The following is a 19,309-nucleotide window of genomic DNA, read 5'->3' as shown; positions in this document are numbered from 1 at the left end:
ACTCTTGAATAGTATAACGTTTCCAATAAAATTGACAACTATAATTTGTGTCTGCACTTGGGTAACATAAAAATATACCAGTTTTAATATTTTAACAAATTTTATGATACATATACATTTTTTTTAAATACTTAACATCATAAATTCCATAATAGTTATAAATGTGTTGATATTTATAAAGTAATGTACACACACATATTATGTTGCTAGTCGTACGCAAACGCAAAGCTTTTTTGCGCCTGCTGTCTTGGGGTTTTTACATTCTTTGCTGTAACTCGTGTATGTGTTTTGTAAAATCGGGTTGTAATTGCACCAAGAGCTTATGGACTGAAAGCACAGAAGAATGATAATAGTCTGTCTCATGTTTATATTGCAGTAAAGTCTTAAGTGGTGGCCACTGGTGCCAGTCTGATATATCATTGTTAATTATAGTAAGTTCAAATACTATGTTTTAATTTGACTATTTTGTTGATTTTTCTAAGACCTAACACCAGTTATTATTTTACAGGCGAAACTATTTAAAGAAGCCAGTCTGTGTTAATGACGAGGCATTTCATTAAATTATGTGCTGTGCTCGAACAGAACAAACATTTTTAATATTAAATTATATAAAACATTTTTTGACAAAAACACATTTAAAAACCAAGGTGGCGTCTTTCAGCTCCGTCTCCTTAAAAGAAAAAAAAAATTGAATATGAGACAAAAATAAAAGGTATTTCTCGACAACAAAAAAGTACTTCCCAGATTCTCATTCCAAATTTTTCTTCACAAAATACAATGTTTCAAATTATGCATGAACTGTTGTGCTCTATGGTGTGAGTTCTGGCAAAGAGCAAACCGAAAGAAAGACAGCGCTAATGGCATGCATCGTGCATGGGAAAGAGAGAGTAAATGCCCATAAAGTGAACACTGTAAAATAAAGATGAGACACGCTTCAGTGGAAACCAGGTTCTTTGAGTACGAGAAAAGAGAACAAAAGAAACCTTGCATTGGAATCATTTACGAAATGTAAGCTGCAAGATGTGACCAAGTTCCAAGCATTAAGAAAAATCCCAGGTGGCAGGGTTCAATCTTCCTTAAGATTATTTGTATAACTACTTTGGTTTCTTTATTATTGCTCTTCACTGTAGTATAAAAATGTTATTTATTTTTTATTACAATCAACACAGTTGTTTGCTCTAAAACTAATGCTTGTGTGAAGAGACATTTGCAGCGAGAATCTACTGGCATGTCCGTGCTAGCTACACGTATTCTTCTGAACTAGTCTAGCATTTGAATGGCCCGCAGTGTTGATTTTTTTTTCTGTCAGACTGCGACTTGGAACTCAAGAGCTGTCCCTGTCCGACAGCGCAAAAACGAGTTGTGCTCTAGAGTTCGTTGGCTGGGCAGAATGAAGTTCGAAGTTTTCCATGTGATAATATCAACAGCCTGAAATATGGGAAAATTTAACTTCTCGGTTGAATAAATGAGCTGTGTACAGGATATATTTTTTTTTTCCAAATTTGTATAAAAAAACTTTTCAAGATATGCAAATAATTATTATTATTACTGCTTGAAAGGTTTACATAGATTGAAAGATTAGAAATTTGTTCTTTCAATCATATTTTACAAAATGCATTTCAAAATAGTGTACAATTAATTGTACGTGATGCAAGCAAATGTTAAGATAAAAGAAAGTTGATGCTTGAATAGCAGAAGAGTGCCAATTGACATTATAGCACTGAATTTATGCATGACAGATGTTAAGCCATTAAAGAGTGTACTTCCTCCACAAGACCAGTGCATCAGGTGGAATTGAAATTAAAAACAGAAGTACACCACAAATTTCAGCAATTGTTATGGACTTTGCTTGAAAAAATTAACTATGAAGATTTATTGTGGATTTTATCAAGACTTTCCTCATAATTGCAATACTGGCAGTATAATTCATACTGCCGCAAATGAATGGGGTGGCGATGATGATTGGAAAGGACTGTATTCACGGTGTCCTCAGCTCATGGGTCACGAAACTCGCGAGAAAGTAAGGAATCACATTTTGGGTTCTTGGCACCTCCCTTCAGTTTACAGTAATAATTTTAGCTTAGAGAGTTGAAAATTTTCCTTTTTAAATCAACTGTTGATTATATCTGAAAAGGTTTTACCTCTCAACAGTACGTTCCTGCGAATTGTGGGAAAACGTTGCATTACATTCGCTCGTGTTTAAATTTTGATTTGTTGAGGTGACCGTGCAGGAGGATGAGCTGGGAGAGCGGTGATGGCGGTCGAGATGTGTCCTGTAGCGGTCGCTGGCTGCCGGCGACACCAGCGGCTTCTCAGCGGGGGAGGGGAGTCGCCTTGCTGGGGGACAGCCCCTGCTCCAGCCTCCATGCGGCCAGCCTCTGCGCGTACCACACCTGCACAGCACCGCGACAAGCCCAGGTACTCGCCTCGCCTGACCTGCAGCCAATCAGACATGGCCTGGAGAATTTACATCCGCCCGTCCGTCCTTCGAAACCTTTCCACGCTTCGATGGCCCCCGCCCACCCGGGCGCGCACACACTGCGTGCAGAGCTCCAGGGTAAGAACAACGCGATTCGAAAACTGCTCAAAATATCAGAGTGGGGTCTGTTTACGAAAAGCATTTAAGAATTCGCTTGAGGGCTGATAAATGGTTTGGTTTCCAGATTAAGTTTTTTAAACTGTATTTTAATGAGAGTTGAAATGGCTTCAAGGCGTTTTTTCAGAGTAATATTCAGGCATAAAAAAGGCTACATATTCTTGAAAGCACTTAAGAGACTTGCATGACACCTTTAACTTATATAATATTACAGTGACTGCTCAAATTTAATAGTTGTCCTATGCACGACGAGAATACTGCATGCCAGCTCAAAGCCTTGCGCTTGGAGGAGACATTGTGCTAGAAGCACTAACCAGCGTCACATTATTTATCATCCCGTTTCACTAACACATATACACCCCTGACTAGGGCGGGCCCCTTAACTTTCGACGGTCGGATGAAATAATAACCTCAAAAATGTCTGAAAGGCATTGTCTGAATTCTAAAATGTTTTTTTTTGTTTGTCTAGCTGCTTCCATATCACGTTTTAAGCTTGATATTCGAAAAAAAATAACTAGTCAGTAGTATATAATAGCCAGAGCTGCCCAGGCTTCAGCCTGTGGTGCCGGTGCCAATGACCGCCATCTTGGATTGTGACATCATGGCGGTAATCTACGATGACCTTGACTGGTGGCCATCTTGGATCTGCCATCTTGGATTCTGCCATTTTGTTTTCTAGAACTTTCCGCCTTTTTGAATTATGTCACCGTTGCAATTTTTCGGTTAATGCCGCCATCTTTAAAATCCGTAATTATCAAACAATTTTGAAAAAGCAATTAAAATAGGTAAAAAAATGAGGTGAGTAGTCGAGGTGTGCGGAAGAGAAGCGGTGTGTGGAAGAGAAGTGTGCAGACGAGGTGTGTTGAAGTGAAGAGGTGAGCGGAAGATAAGAGGTGAGCGGAAGAGAAGAGGTGTGCGGAAGAGAAGCGGTGTGTGGAAGAGAAGTGTGCAGACGAGGTGTGTTGAAGTGAAGAGGTGAGCGGAAGATAAGAGGTGAGCGGAAGATAAGAGGTGAGCGGAAGAGAAGAGGTGTGCGGAAGAGAAGCGGTGTGTGGAAGAGAAGTGTGCAGACGAGGTGTGTTGAAGTGAAGAGGTGAGCGGAAGAGAAGAGGTGAGCGGAAGAGAAGAGGTGTGCGGAAGAGAAGAAGCGGTGTGTGGAAGAGAAGTGTGCAGACGAGGTGTGTTGAAGTGAAGAGGTGAGTGGAAGAGAAGAGGTGAGCGGAAGGGAAGATGTGTGTGGAAGAGAAGCGGTGTGTGGAAGAGCAGAGGAGAGAAGAGAAGAGCAGAGGAGAGCAGCGGAGAGCAGACCTGCACGTCCCGCTCGTCGAGTCCCGTCTCGGCGGCCAGCAGCTCCAGGTCGGTGGGGTGCGGGTTCTTGACGCGCCGGAACTGCGCCTCGAGGGCGGACTCCTGCTCGGGGCTGATGCGGGGCGCCCGGGACACCGCCCCCGCCGGCAGCCGCGGCGACACGGACTGCAGCATGTGGCGGCCTCTCGCGCCTCCTGCAACACCCGGCTCGTGGCAGTTCCTTTCTCTGACTAATACTTAGAGACCGGAAAAATTCGCGAGAGATAACTAACCGTTGATATAAAAGGAAAAATTTCAACTCTCTACGCTAAAATTATTACTGTAAACTGAAGGGAAGTGCCAAAAACCCAAAATGTGATTTTTTTACTTTCTCGCGAGTTTCGTGACCCATGAGCTGAGGACACCGTGGATACACTCCTTTCCAATCATCATCGCTACCACAGACAGTGTGAATTAATAATACTGCGCGATAGGCTAAAATACAAATAGTTATACCTCAGTGCAGCCTCTGTTATTGGCTCACAACTCAACCTGGATGACTCTGGCCCAATGAGAAAACACCCAACGAAAGCTGTATCGAATCACAGGCTGCTATACGTCGGGACGTCTCACAAGACAGCAGCCTATGAGGGGGTCACATTTGACCGAGTGTACGTAGAACTATGGAGTTCATCCTACAGGTCATTGAACCCACGAATTTTTCCGGTCCCTGCTAATATTCTTATTGTAGAGAATAAACTTCCTACTGATAAGAGAATACTTAATGATGTGAATGTGTCCGGATAATGAGTATCGCCGAGGTATTCCTGCTGGACCTAAAAAGTGTTTTGGGGAAAATGTAATTAATAGAGACCTGCAAAATTCGCGGTTTCGATGGCCTTCAGGATAGACTGCACATACCCCTGTACACTCGAGAAAATAACGCAAGTTCATTGGCTGCCGACTTGTAAGTCGTCTCAGCTGGTTTGTCTGTCATTCGATCCTTCTTTGGTTGAGGGTTTATAACTGGTTGAGATTCGTACAGATGAACAGTAAGCCAATAGCAAAATTATCTAAGAGGTATATGTGTTTGAATTCTAGCCTATCACCGAATGAATCCGCGAATTTTGCAGGTCTCTAGTAATTAATTAGATTTTTAATAATAATGGATTCATAGATAATCCTGTAAATAATGGTAATCATTGTATGTAACCTTCCATAATGGCATCTGTAAAAATGAATGTATGAAATACTTTTTTTTTTTAACAATACAATCATAAATGTCAAAACGTTTCATTAGTTGTACTTTATTTTGTTTAGTTTTGCTTATTAATGTGCGCGTTTAATACTGGGAAGTTATTCAGGGAACGGTTTCCAATTAACTTTAACTAAAGTGGGTACTTGGAAAACACAAATCACGTTTGCCTGGGCAAGAATCCAAAATTAGTATTACTGCGGGAAAAAAAATTTGTAGCAATACATGTTAAAGTACAAATTTACACACACATGTGTGAGGCAGCTAAGACCAAAAATAATAAACTTCGCTGGTGTGACATGATTTAAAACCTGTATTTGAGGTTATCTGACCAAGTATGTATATTCATTTGATGGAGAAAATTGGAAAGTCCTGCCCCTACAAATCCATTGTTGAATGTGGTTGGAGACGAATAACTGACAGTGTGGCGGGGTCTTTACAGTCCCCCGGCGCTTTTGGCCCGGCCGCTGCACGGACCGTGTGTCGAGTGTGGGAGCGGACCACGGCGTGTACACCCCTGGGACAGCGACTGACCCAGTTCCCCCGGACGCGAGGGACAACCCCCCCCCCCCCCCCCCACCCCCGCTTTCACACACTGATGTTCAACTGAGCCTCCCACGATACAGAGGCCTGCTCCGTAGTCGACTGCTCTACACTGTACCCTTTTTTTTTTTCTTTTTTTTTTTTGGAGCTGATAAATATTACGTAGATTGACAAGATATTTGCAAATTTGTACATTTACGTGAAAGAAGCAACCGTATCGCTACAAAAAAATTGTTTTTATTATTCCCGGGTTCGGATTCTCGCCCGGGACATCTAAGCTGTGTGTTGTCGCAATGCCTTCATCAGTTAAAAGTTATTCGCAAACCGTTCCCCGGATGGCTTTCCTGTGTTAACGCACACATTCGAATATCTTTCCCATTGTTTTTGGATACATACATACATACATACATTACATACATACATACATACATACATACATACATACATACATACATATTATATATAAATATATACACATAATTGTATTAAATAGCAGTCATTATTTAACTACTTTCGCTAGCGTGACTATATTCTATATACAATCAATATTGTTTCCAAAAAACGTATTTCATACATTAAAAAAAAACAGTGGCCTTGATTTGTAAAAAAATACAGTCTTTTTTTTTTTTTTTGTGGTACTACAAATAATTTATTGGTAGAGGCAAGCATTTTTCGCGAAAAAATCTGAACTCGTATTAGACTGCAACAATGTATATCCACACCAGCTGTTTCTTCCTTGTGATTGGCGGCCGTGTATGAGAGAAGTCATTGCCTTATTTGGTCGAGCCACTCAGGACGAGTTTGCTTCCTGCTGAACTACTGTGATTGGTGATGTAACAATCGACATGCACCTGAAAGAAACTCACCCAATCAAGAAACACAGACGAAGCTACAGTGTTTTAACTTTCAGCTGGTCTCGGAATCTTTTCGCGAAATATGCATGCCCCTATTTATTGACAACTGGTTTCCAAAGTTATATTTTGTAAAAGTAGTTTTTTTTTCTCGGTTTACTTATGATTCGGAGTCAAGGAGGGATAACTACGTGATAGTAACTTTATAAAATAAGGGGGGGGGGGGGGGGTTAAATGGTAAACAATAAATAATAATTTTTAAATAATAATTAAAACCTACGTTTTTTTTAAACGGACTAAAAAAACATAAAATAATTTCTCCTAGCCCCGTGAGTATCTGTAACCCCATACAGATTCCTATATGTGGTTGTATGAATTAACTTGTAAGTTTCAAATCGACAAACGTTGGGCGCATGTGATCGATAATCTTAAGCAGTGTAGGGAGTAGCTGTCGTTGAGAAAACTCGCACAACAGCCCATATCATTTGCAGCGCAAGTATATTGTTAGTGTGCTGTTAATGCATCAATTGTCTATTGCATACGCTCCGCGGTTTTAGTTTCAAAACTTACAATTCAAATTCATAAGTGTTAAAAAAATCAACAATCGCCATTTTTTTTTAGCACCATCTGTATGGGGTTAGGAATCTATATGGAGTTATAAATCCATGGAAAGTTCTCGTAGCCCTCAGAAGTGTCGCGTCGTTAAAATAGGTCCCTCGATGTAACACTCGAAGCTGCAAGAACAACGGCGTCCTAGTTATACCACTTCACGCGGAAGGGGTTCTGGGAACATGCCGAACCCGAGAGAGAGAGAGAGAGAGAGAGAGAGAGAGAGAGGCGCGGCTACTTCGGGTGTACGTGTAGCAGTAGGGGAGGGACGGCCGCTACCTACATCGTGCGTGCTCCTCCCGCAGACTGGCCGGCCTCGTCGCTAGCGTCCTCGTAACAAAAACTTAAATAAATTATTTTGGTTACGTCTTAAATTATACCGAATATCTAACGAGTATTTTACTTTCAACTGTCTTGAAATCACTGTTAGTTCATTTCCTGTGAACGTTTTTAGATATTATTAATTTTCATTTGTTCACTATTTCCCAAGAAAATAATTTTAATAATGATTTTAAAAATAAAAATTAAATTTATTTAATTTTAATTTGTTGAAATATTACAAAAATTTCATTGAAATATAATGGTTTTGAGTGGTAATTAATGTTTTATCTATTGCTGTCTCTTGCTATCTCTTGTATTTGCGTATGGTGAAATATGTTAATATCTTTATTTTATTCACATCCATACCGTTTTTAGTCTAACTTCTATTGTTATTTGATCCTAATTTTTTTTTTGTATTTTTTACAATGATATTTCCGTGCTCACAATGAACATTTTAACTATTTTTTTCGAATGGACTTCACATATTTTTTCGAGCTTTCAAATTACTCTTTTTTTTTTTCATTATAGTTGCTTATATACATTAAAAAAAAGTTTTACAAGTACTAGTAAACTAGTATGATGTAAAAAATTTCAATATTATTTCTCACCTCCATAAACTATTTTATTTTATTCAAGTTTATCTTTTTTATGTTATAAATCTGACCAGTAAAATTGTTTTTATTCTTTTTATAAAATATTTATGTAAAACAGAAATCGCTTTTAGTCAAATTTATTTACTCTTTTGAACTTGAAGTATTTCCAATTTAGAAAGCTTCGAATGTTCAAATTATAGATTCTAAATACTGTTAAAACGTTTCTAGCATATTAGTTGATGGTATAAATATAGTTTGACCTGATAGATGTATTCCAAAAACTAAAAAAATATATATAATGAAAACCGTTTTATTTTATGGTCATAAATAAACCTAGAGACTTGAAATTATACTCATGTTTAATTTTCTTGGTGTTAACTGTAAAAATTTTTTTTTATTAATTACAATCCAAAAATAGCACAAGCGTGGTTAGTTAATACGTGAAATTAAATATAGAACGAATTATCGTCTTGAATGATATATTTGAAATGTCTGTATGAATATTTCACGTACACGAATCGGGCGAGGTGTCTCGCTGGTCCACTGCTACAGCGCAGACGCCAGCGCCTCTGGTGTTAAAAGCGCGCAGTCGCCATGTGGCACGCTGGCAGATGAGTGAGTGACCCCGTTTCTGGGCGCCCGAAAGCCGCCCATCTACTTCCTACGCGAGCAAAAAAAAAAAAATGAATAAATAAATTATAGGCCTATATTTTCTCTTCTTGTACCACTACTCCTTGAATTTTTATTTTTTTTTAACTTCTGATTAACGGCCTTCGGTTGTCGAAGAGGCGCGCCGCTCGAGGCACGGAGGTCCGTGGTTCGAGTCCAGAGTCCAGCACACGGCTCGACTCGCTATGGCGGCCCTGAGCAGTGGTGGACTTTTTTTGTTGAGGAGGGGAAGGAGGAAATTTTTGAAAAAAAAAATACAATTAAAATTTGAACACATGTATGCAAAAAAATGTGTACGTCAGCGGTGAAACTTCTTGCGTATTATATCATTACGTATACCGGAAAATTTCGCGAATTCATTTCGCGATAGGCTAGAATCAAAATACGTTTGCCTTTTTTTTTACCGCATCAGTGATTGGGCCACATAGTTTATCTGAATGACACTCGGCCAATGATAAACTTTCAACAAAAGAAGTATCGAATCAACTAGCGTCCCAGTAAACAGGTGTCACGAGTCAGTATCCAACGAGCAGGTGTAATTTTCCCTCGTGCATAGAGGATCATGGAGTATATCCTACAGGTCATTGAAATCGCGAATTTTTCCGAGGAGACATAATGCTCTTCGACTGAGGTTGCGGATAAAAAAATATATACAAGAATATGAAAACTAAATTATGCTACTGTGCAAGTATGCAAGTGGTAACGTGTCCGAGTGTGCAATTATCCAAGTGTATAAAACTACTTGTACAATAGTTCAAGCCGTAAATAAAGGACAACCGAAGGAAGCAGACGTCCCAGTGCTGAAGGAACTCGGACACGCTGGTGAAACAGGAAGGACGAGAAGCCAACCTCGGGATTTGTTTTTATTTTTGCGCAGGAAAAATGAATTCAAATATTAAAAGTGGTCGTTTAGGTTAGCCAGGGGTTCCCATAAAAGGAGGTAACGACGCAGACTGCGTCATTAAAATTTCAGGGGGGGGGGGGTGGTTAAAAGACGAGAAAAATGTATATATTATTTACATAATTATAGCTTCTAATGTGAAAATACGTTTCTGGTGCTTTGATAATTGAAAGGGATCTTGTAAATCAAATTGGCAACCCCGCACTTTCCTCAACAAAAGCAGTTTGGCATCTGTCGGTTCAGGATGGAAATATTACCTGATATGACCAAAATTATTATTATTATTAGAAAATCAGTTTTAATTAATGCAAAATGTGATAAAATATAATACTAAAAAAGTATAATATTATAAAATAATTGAGTAAATCATTGAGAAAATGGCATAAAAATTTCGGGGGGAGGGGGGGCCGCATCATTAGGTTTGGGGGGGGGGGGCACCTCTGGGTTAGCTACATTAAAAAACACTTTCAAACACTAGGGACGGTTAGTTAGGTTAGTATAGCTACATTAAAATAAACAGAGAAATATAAATATATATAAATGAACCCGAGGTTGGCCGAAGGTGAATTGTTCGGCCGTGTTCGGGCAGGGACAGAACTTGATGTACATCTTAGGCTTCCCGAACAGGACAAGTGTCTTCATTGCGACACTTGGAGCACGAGCTGGGCGTGGGGGCCGCTCGGAAACAACAGGCACCTGAACTGTCGCGGAACAACGTGGTGGGCGCACACAAGGTTGTCGACAGTCGGCGGCTGGCAGTGGTCACGACCTTGGCACGAATGTCGAGCGAGACGGCGCAGAAACGGATACGTGGAATCGATACCCCAAGGTTATTATTATTATTATTATTATTATTATTATTATTATTATTATTATTCGAGAAGTGTAGAACTGACAAAAAAAAATTGGTTGTCTGTAAAGTCGGTTTACGGACGATAGTTTAACGTGACAACGTCATAACAAAACATTGATGAAATGATTGCATACTTTGTTTTATGAATAAAATTAAGTCATTTTTTTATTGAATTATCACTATTTTGTATGGATACAAAGAAGGAGTGAAATGAAATCTACAATTTAATTGATAAATTTACTTTTATTTTCACTCATCAATTCAAATATGTTTATTACTTTAACGAACAGATTATTTTAACTATAACTTTTATACATGTTTGCTATTTAACTTCTTCCAATCTGTGTTATTCTGTTAAGGATAGGACGATGATAGGAGAAGTAGGAAACGAATGGGAGTGTTTCAAGTTTAATGTGCCTCGAAAAAGTCAAATCGATGGTTGTTCCAATCTTGTGGAAGAGAGATAGATACGGCGCAAGCGTACAATGAGCGTAACGGGACAATGTGCGTTACGGGACACTTTTTCGTGTGTGCAGCCGGCGTTCATCGATTTATTAGACGTTGTCACGTCAAAAAACTTTTGTATGAACGCTCTGATAAGGTTGGCTCATTTTCATTTTGAGGTTATAAAATCTCCTTACATTTGTAATCCCTGTTCTACAACGACTCGTAGACGGAGACGGATCACACGTTAACAGAGTTTCAACAATAGCACGCAGACGAAGACGGGCCCATACTGATTAGCTCGGCGATGCTGAGCTCTTCCGCTTACGTTGCATGTTCGAGTTCTAAATACGTTAAAAAAAAAATTAAAATTAAAAAAAAATCTAGTGTTCCATTATTAGCCTACTTATTCGTTTATTTTTATTATACATGTAAATTCTTCTCCTGCTATGTTCTCGAAAAAAATATATATATATTTTTAATTAAATTATATTTTGTAACCTTTAAATAAATCTCAATTAACTGCAATTTGTTACGTTTCCGTGCTATTGTAGAACGAGCCTAAGCGAATTGTGAAAAGTCGTAGGTATTAAGCTTGTAAACAGAAGATGAAAGGGACGGGGGGAAAAAATGGGGGAGGGAACGGATTTTTGAACATGTATAAATTTAATTATAATATTATTGGTTGCCTAATGAAATAAATGCTCAGATATGTTTTTTTTAAGTTACAAAAACATAATTTCATTCATACTCTGTTTTCGCATACGACATTCATATTAACATTATTTTAGTAATTTAACTGTTTCACTTATTAAAGCAGCCATGTGTCCTTTGCATTTTTTAAAGAATCATTGAGACTCTAGGCACGATTTTGATTGGCCGATTGCATCCAACATGCAACGTGTTTTAGAACACGTCCTATATGGAGAATATTCGATGGGAACTCAAGTCATCCAACTTACAAGCATGGATGTATTAGTGACGTTTTTCGGTGATGTCATAACCCTCCAGCATATCGGAAGGTGTTGGAAGGGAAAATTCGACCGTGTGACAGCTGACAGGGCCTATGCAGGTCTACGCCACAGTTGCTCTATGGCACGCGCGCTGCCGGACGTAGTTCGCCGACCCGCCGCCGCGCGCCCGTGGCGCTGCCGCCAAGGCCAGTCTGCGCGGCTCGTCTTGCAGGCGGGCGCTGCGCTATTAAAAAGGGCGGTCGGAGATAATTACAAGTCGCAGCCCCGCCATCTACGGCCGTCCATTCATCCGGGCGAGCGAGGCAGAAAGGAAAAATAAAAAGTACTAAACACGCTCTTTGCAACACAACACATCGAGCTGCCAAGCGATGTGCACATTTTAGGCCCGTTCAACAATGGCACGTAAACTGAGAAGGATCTCCCAGGGACATTTCACTATCGCGTCTGCTGCAGGGTGGCGCAACTGTACAGGCGGAGTATGGACACTAAAAAAAAGGGGGGGGGGGGGTTGTCTGTAAAGTCGGTTTACGAACGATAATTTTACGTGATAACGTCATAAGAAAACATTGATGAAAAATCGCATACTTTTTAATTTTCAAAAATTGTTTACAGTTTTCCCAAATTTAATTTAAATAATTTATTTAAATATAATCACGAACGATTAGTTTAAAAAGCCCGCCTTAACCTGTTTGATATTATAGAAGATTTTCTTGCACGGTGGTTGGCCGGTTCTTGCACGCTCGGCTCAGTCAGAACGTGACAATTTTTCATGCGTGCAGCCGACGTTCAACGATTTATAAGACGTTATTACGTAAAAAAAAAATAGAACGAAGAAGGTACCCAAAAAAATTTCACGATATATCATCGTCTCAAAATATATTAATAAGATGTTTTTGGTACAACGTTCCAATTAAGAATTAAAAGGATTTTTATCATTGTATTACGAGTAATTAGACGCTGCCCGAAGAAAATGAAACAAATTACAAAAATAAAAATTAATATGATCTAATGAAGTGAAATCCGCGCAATTGCCATTAATGTGGAAGAAGCCAATTAACTATAAACTCGTACGAGAAAATTTAATTAGAACAGGAAATATAAATTTCACATAAAAAATAAATTTCGGGGGCTAAATATTATTTTTTTTACCTGAAGACGATACTTTCTGTATTGTATCCTATGCCAATAAATAATGAAAAAATCACCAAAAAAAATTATACTATTTTTAATGTACATATAATGGTTCATATTTTAACGCATCTGATATTTTCAAATTTACTTTCTGTGATCGGTCATCATTTCAATGTCTATTTTACGTACATATAAAACAGTATCTTAGCACTAAAAAAAAGTTGCTTTTGTGAATGTTAATTACTTTCAGTTTTACAAAGTGTTTTTGTGCAATTTATGCAAATCAAAGAAATAATTTAGCTGCATAACTAAATAAAATACTTACGTTTATTTGAACAGTTATTATTCGGTCAATATATGATAATAGTTGTTATTATATCATCTTTAAGTTGGTTTATTTTGCAAAGAAATCGCCATTGAAAAAAAAATTGTAAAATACTTTTTATCGCGCAGCGAACGGCCTGAATCGAGGCGACGTCCACGCGGCCTCATTGGTCACTTCCTCGTTATCTCGCCCGCTGATTGGCCCTGCCCCGGGCACTGTGGAGCCTCCCCCACCGCGACATGCCGCGCTGTCTGCTGGAGAGTTCAGTGACCTCTCTCCGGAGTTGTCTCTCTCGTGTTATTCGAGGCCAACCTAGTATCCTCCTTCCAAGGTCGTCCCTTATTGCAACTCTGTCGCGCTCGGACTGCAGTGCAGAGCAACTGGCGCCCACTACATGGCTTGTTATGGGGACCGCCTCGTCAGGGGTGTATGTGTGTTAGTGAGGCCATAGGCGTGCCCAGACATTTCCATTAGGGGGGGCCCCTGCTAAATTTTTAAATCAGAAGCTGAATTTAGAATGTTAAATAGCCTAAATACATTCACTCATTGCCGTGTTTATATTTTTGTGCAGTATCAACGAGATATGTTTACTAGTTAATATTTATATCCGTATAATTTTAACAATCTTGAAAATATGTTTTTTTTCCATAGACAATGTATAAAGGATACTTACACATTTCCCCCCCCTCGAATTTTCCAATAGCTTGGTCCAGATCTACCTTGAAATGAACTTATTTTTAGTGAATGCAAACACAGCAATTCAGACAACAGAACTTTAACAAACCTCTTAAAATATTTTTTTTTTTTGCTTGGCCATGACCTCGTGTTTTAAATATACTAAGGCGGCTGTATTTCCAGAACGATAAAATGTTTAAAAATATTGTTAATTAGCATCCACCAACACTGAAACATAGTTTGAGTGTCACAGTTCCAGGAATATACGAATATTAGCGAACGCATTAGAGAAAATGCCGATCTGAGTGATTACATTAGGGGGGGGGGGGGGCCATGGCCCACCTGCCCCCCCCCCCCCCCCCTTGTAGGCACGCCTATGAGTGAGGCGGGATGATAAGCGCGACGCTCGCTGATATTTCTAGCGCGGTATAGCCTCTAAGTGCAAGGCTCTGAACTGGCGTGCAATCTTCTCTTAGTTACAGGATAACTGTGAAATTTGAGCGGTGACCGTGACATTATATTGCGGAGAAACGAAAATAAAGGTGCAATGCAAGTCCCGTAAGTGCTTTCAAGAATCTGTACCGGTTGTTTTACGTCTAAAAATTACTCTGAAAACATGCGTTTTAGCCATTTTAACTCTTCTAAAAATACATTTTAAAAACTTAATCTAAAATCAAAAGTACTTTTTAGTCCTCAGCGAACTCTTAAATGCTTTTCGTAAGCAGACCCCACTCGGATATCTTGTGTAGTTTTGAAATCGCGTTGTTTTTCCTGAAGCTCTGCGCACCGCGTGTGTGCCCGGGTAGGCGGGGGCCTTAACATTAAAACACTCTTTTTGAATACTATTTGTTTACCATCGCAAGACACCAGGGCTTCTGAGGTTCTCTAATGTGTGGTTTTTCCAGCTATCTGTCACAAACTTTATTTGTTTATACCTTAGAATCCTAACGGGTCCCAAATAAATCTCATACATGGGTACCTTAATAAATATATATTTTTTTATTGTTTAAAACTTTATTTAGCGATAGATAGGGACCGGAAAAATTCGCGGGTTCAATGACCTGTAGGATGAACTCCATAGTTCTACGTACACTCGGTCAAATGCCACCCACCCATTGGTTGCTGTCTTGTGAGACGTTCCAGCGTAGCAGCCTGTGATTCGATAAAGCTTTAGTGGGGTGTTTCTCATTGGCCCAGAGTCATCCAGGTGAGTTGTGAGCCAATAGCAGAGGCAGCACTGAGGTATAACGATTTGTATTTTAGCCTATCGCGAAATGAATACGCGAATTTTTCCGGTCTCTAGCGATAGAACCACAGTACAGTACGTTGAAACCTCATTTCACCGGAGGACTACGCAATCAATTGCGATAGGAGATTAGAACCCTGGAATTTACCACACACACACACACACACACACACACACACACACACCACACCACTCCTGAATCGCCGGGCAGAACTATGAGCACGTCACTCCCATTGTTCTTTTTAACGTCGCAACTACCAACCGAACCAACTCACTCCATGTTCCGTACGTGACTAACTTGAAAAAAAAATGCCGGAATACACACAATGGCGCCCGGTAACGGTATCCTTAAACGGTCAGTGTCACCAATTCAACAATATAATCACTTCCTAAACACAATTTTCAACCTAGTTTATGCACAACACTCTTAGTAATTATAATAATATTTACCTATTTGTTCATATTTCTAAGACCATCAATTAGTGTATTTTGATAGTTTTATTACATTATAAAAATATGTTATGAAAGAAAAAATATATAAAATCTAAACACCAATTATTATTATTGCACAAGAAAAACTATGTGTAACAGTCTGTAACTCTTAATAGCAAAACATTCCGTTATATCATATTTAAAGATATAAAATTTTTTAAATAAACTTAGAAACCGATAAAATAAATAAAGACAAATGTAATCGAGGATAATAATTCACAGATATTAATTTTTGCAATCAATGTTTATCTCTTTCACATCTCCAGCGATGGCAAGCTTGTTATCATCAGCGATGTTATAGAACATCCTGCCTATAAATTTCAGCAGTTGGCCACACTTGCTGGATAAATATATGTATATATGTGTCTATGTTTAATTGTGAAGGGTTTGAAAATGTGTGTATCGAATAATGGGGAGGGGCCCAATCAACTGTCGTGACAGTTCTGGAGGCGTGTAGACATGTCTGCGACCAATCGAAGTGCAGCGCGCAGTCACGTGCTCTCAAATTACTGGCTTTGAAGCACTCCGCAGCGGACTGATATCATTAGGGGCAGGCATTTTTCGCGAATAAATCTGAACGCATGTTAGACTGCAACAAGGTATATCCGCACCAGCGGTTTCTACCTTGTGATTGGCGGCCGTCTGCGAGGGAAGTCGTTGCCCTATTTGACCTGAGCCACTCAGGACGTGTATTGCTTCCGCACTGACTCGCTGTGATTGGTGTTGTGACAATCGATATTGACCTGAAAGAAACTCACCCAATCACGAGACACAGACGATGCTACGTTTTAACTTTCAGCTAGTCTCGGAATCTTTTCGCGAGATATACATGCCCCTAGCATATCTTTTTTTTTTTTTTGACGTGAGCCATTCCTGGTCTGCACTGTACGCCAATAGTGTAGAAAACTCGAAGAAAGGTCAAAGAAACGACGACAGCACAGGGTATGTTAAAAAAAACCAATGATTTAAAATCAGTCCAAAGAACTCCGCAGCGGGGCATCCAATGAAGTGAATGCCGCTTGCGAAAGTGTAAGAGTTAAAAAAAAAAATGTTTGTTAACTTGCCGGAAAATAAATCAGCGAATTGTTTTCATTCGTGCGCCAGAATGGATTTGGTTTAAAAAAATAATAAATAAAAAAAGAAGGGTCACGACTTTCCTACCCCATCAACCCCCTTCACCGCAGTACGCCTTTGTCTTCGGCGGCGGCGACCTTGGTAGGTTCTCGTGAGTCTTGACGGGTTGGGGGGAGTGGGGGGGAGGTACAAGTCGGGTAGGAAGGGGAGGGGGGCTGACCGGACTAGTGTCTGCACAACCCTCCTCCAGCCGACACAAGGTCGAGCGTGCATTATGTCCGCTGTCCCGCGGTGCAACAATAGCGCCGAGAGAAGCGGTGGACACTCTGTGGGGAGCAGTGGCGGATCCAAGTGGGGGGGGGGGGGGGGGCACCAGGGGCAAATTCCCCCCCCCCCCCGAAAAACCACTTGTCTGCTACATTAATATTGCTGACAAAAATGATTGTTTCTGAAACCAATAAATTATTTTAATATAATTAATGAATTTCTTGTAGAATCATAAAATCCGGTGGTTGGATGTTACCTGTATGTGTAGTGTGAGTAGATGAAATACAAATTTAGTAATTTTAAGACATTTTTTTTCTCTGGCTAATCTGAAATCCTAGAGTGCCCCCTCCGAGGTGAATCTCTGGATCCGCCACTGATGGGGAGAGACAGTTTATACAACAGCTAGCAGCGGCGCAAATATGTTTGATTCCCTGGGGGGGGGGGGGGGGGTGTCTCGAGCTTTGCGCTTGGGTTGTAACCGACACAAGTCATGTCCGGATGTTGTACACTGCCCACATGCATGCAATAAGCAGAAAGCTCCGTGAATAAAAGGATGTCTAGTTTCTTGACTTTTTTTTACATGTCATTTTATAACTTAAATGCTTGAACACATTTGGAGGTTGTTTTTTTTCCTCTAAAATAAAAACGTTCGACTCACAGATTATTATTAATTATTCATGGTAACTCTGAAAGTGTTTAAATAGATATAAAGTGAAGGGGAAAAAACGCGTGTAACTCTGTACATGTGATAGAGGTAAAACTTCTTATTAGGCAATTCAAAACTCGACTAGTAAGTAGGTATATCGTAAGTGTAAAACGGCATAGAGACAGAAAGAGAGAAAGAAGATGATTTTATAAAACAAATATTTTATTACACAGCTAAAAAAAAAGAGGGGGGTTGTCTGTAAAGTCAGTTTACGGACAATAATTTTACGTGATAACGTCATAAGAAAACATTGATGAAAATTTGCATACCTTAACCTGTTTGATATTATGGAAGATTTTCTCGCACGGTGGTTGGGGCCGGTTCGTGCACGCTCGGCTCAGGCGGAGCGTGACGATGAGTCATGCTTTTTCGTGCGTGCAGCCGGCGTTCATCGATTTATAAGACGTTATCACGTCATAATACTCATACAACACTGTTTAACAATACTGATTTACACAAGTAATTAAAATAATACGTGCATGAAAGAACACCATTTTCTTGCCAATACTTCGCATTAACTTTCGGCCTTGAAATTTTACTCCCATCGCGTCCAAATAAGTTTCACTTAAACTAGTCTAAATTATAAAAGAGTAATTTTCTCCAAATTATATAAGTTTTCTCAGCAGTTGGCAACAATTCAAATGGAAAAAAATTAAATATTTTGACGGACGAACGGAGTGTTGTAACTCGCTCGGCGGCTGACGGACGGACGCGAGGGTAAGTTGTAATCCCGGCCCGAGACGACGGCCGGATCGCGGGGGCGCGGTGCGCTGACCACTACACGGAGCGGACATGTGGTGTCGCAACTCCCTGGCGGTCGCAGTTGACAAACACTTCCTGGCTCGCGCCCCAACTAGCCCCCCCCCCCCCTCCCTCCCTCCAGGGACAGTTATTCCTGGACGCCCCCTGACCTATCTCCCGGTCCGCCTACGCGCTCTCCAACGGACCGTGAACAACATTTTTTGAAGGCGTTGTGAAAAAATAATGAGAGTGGATTTTTTACAATGCGCGCGCACCATGGAACGAAATTATCACATGAAATTAAAGGCTGTATACAGAAAGGTCTACATTAAAATAAAATAAAATTATATATGTGCATTTAAATCTTATACTTTAGTGGTTGATATTGAGTACTGGTCAATACATATAAAAAAAATATTTTTTATTGTAAATATTAGTGATAGAAATTGTGTTTATACATTTCCTATTGTATTTATGAGAGGTTATGTTCCCGTATGTATAATATGTTTGCATTATAAATTACATTAAATAATTATAATTAATAATTTATAGTAATATTCAGCATATTTATCGATTTTTCGTTATTAAATAAAATTGATTTAATTTATTTTACCAAATTAAATAATTAATTATATAGTTTTTATAAAAATGTTAATTTAATTTTTTAATTTGATTAAATTTATAATTTACAAACCTTAATTATAATATAAATCGAGTAATTTTATAATTTAATTTATATTAATTATTTGTATCCAA

The 19,309-nt window shown here is 39.3% G+C and overlaps 1 protein-coding gene across 1 annotated transcript in view; it reads right to left on the bottom strand.

The window, feature by feature from the left end:
- Positions 1-44: 44 nt before the first annotated feature.
- LOC134539015 (homeodomain-only protein-like) overlaps positions 45-19,309 on the bottom strand; it is a 35,658-nt gene continuing 16,393 nt past the window's right edge. Inside the window, exons 2-3 of the mRNA XM_063380681.1 lie at positions 3,905-4,098; positions 45-2,393 (exon numbers count right to left, since the gene is read on the bottom strand). Coding sequence (XP_063236751.1) covers positions 2,313-2,393; positions 3,905-4,078 — 255 coding nt within the window. The 5' untranslated portion in view covers positions 4,079-4,098 and the 3' untranslated portion in view covers positions 45-2,312. The remainder of the gene's footprint in view (positions 2,394-3,904; positions 4,099-19,309) is intronic.

Source organism: Bacillus rossius, chromosome 14 (assembly GCF_032445375.1).
Source record: "Bacillus rossius redtenbacheri isolate Brsri chromosome 14, Brsri_v3, whole genome shotgun sequence".
Lineage (NCBI taxonomy): Eukaryota > Metazoa > Arthropoda > Insecta > Phasmatodea > Bacillidae > Bacillus > Bacillus rossius.
Note: the sequence above shows the minus strand (reverse complement) of the source record. Positions and strands in the feature narration are given on the sequence as shown.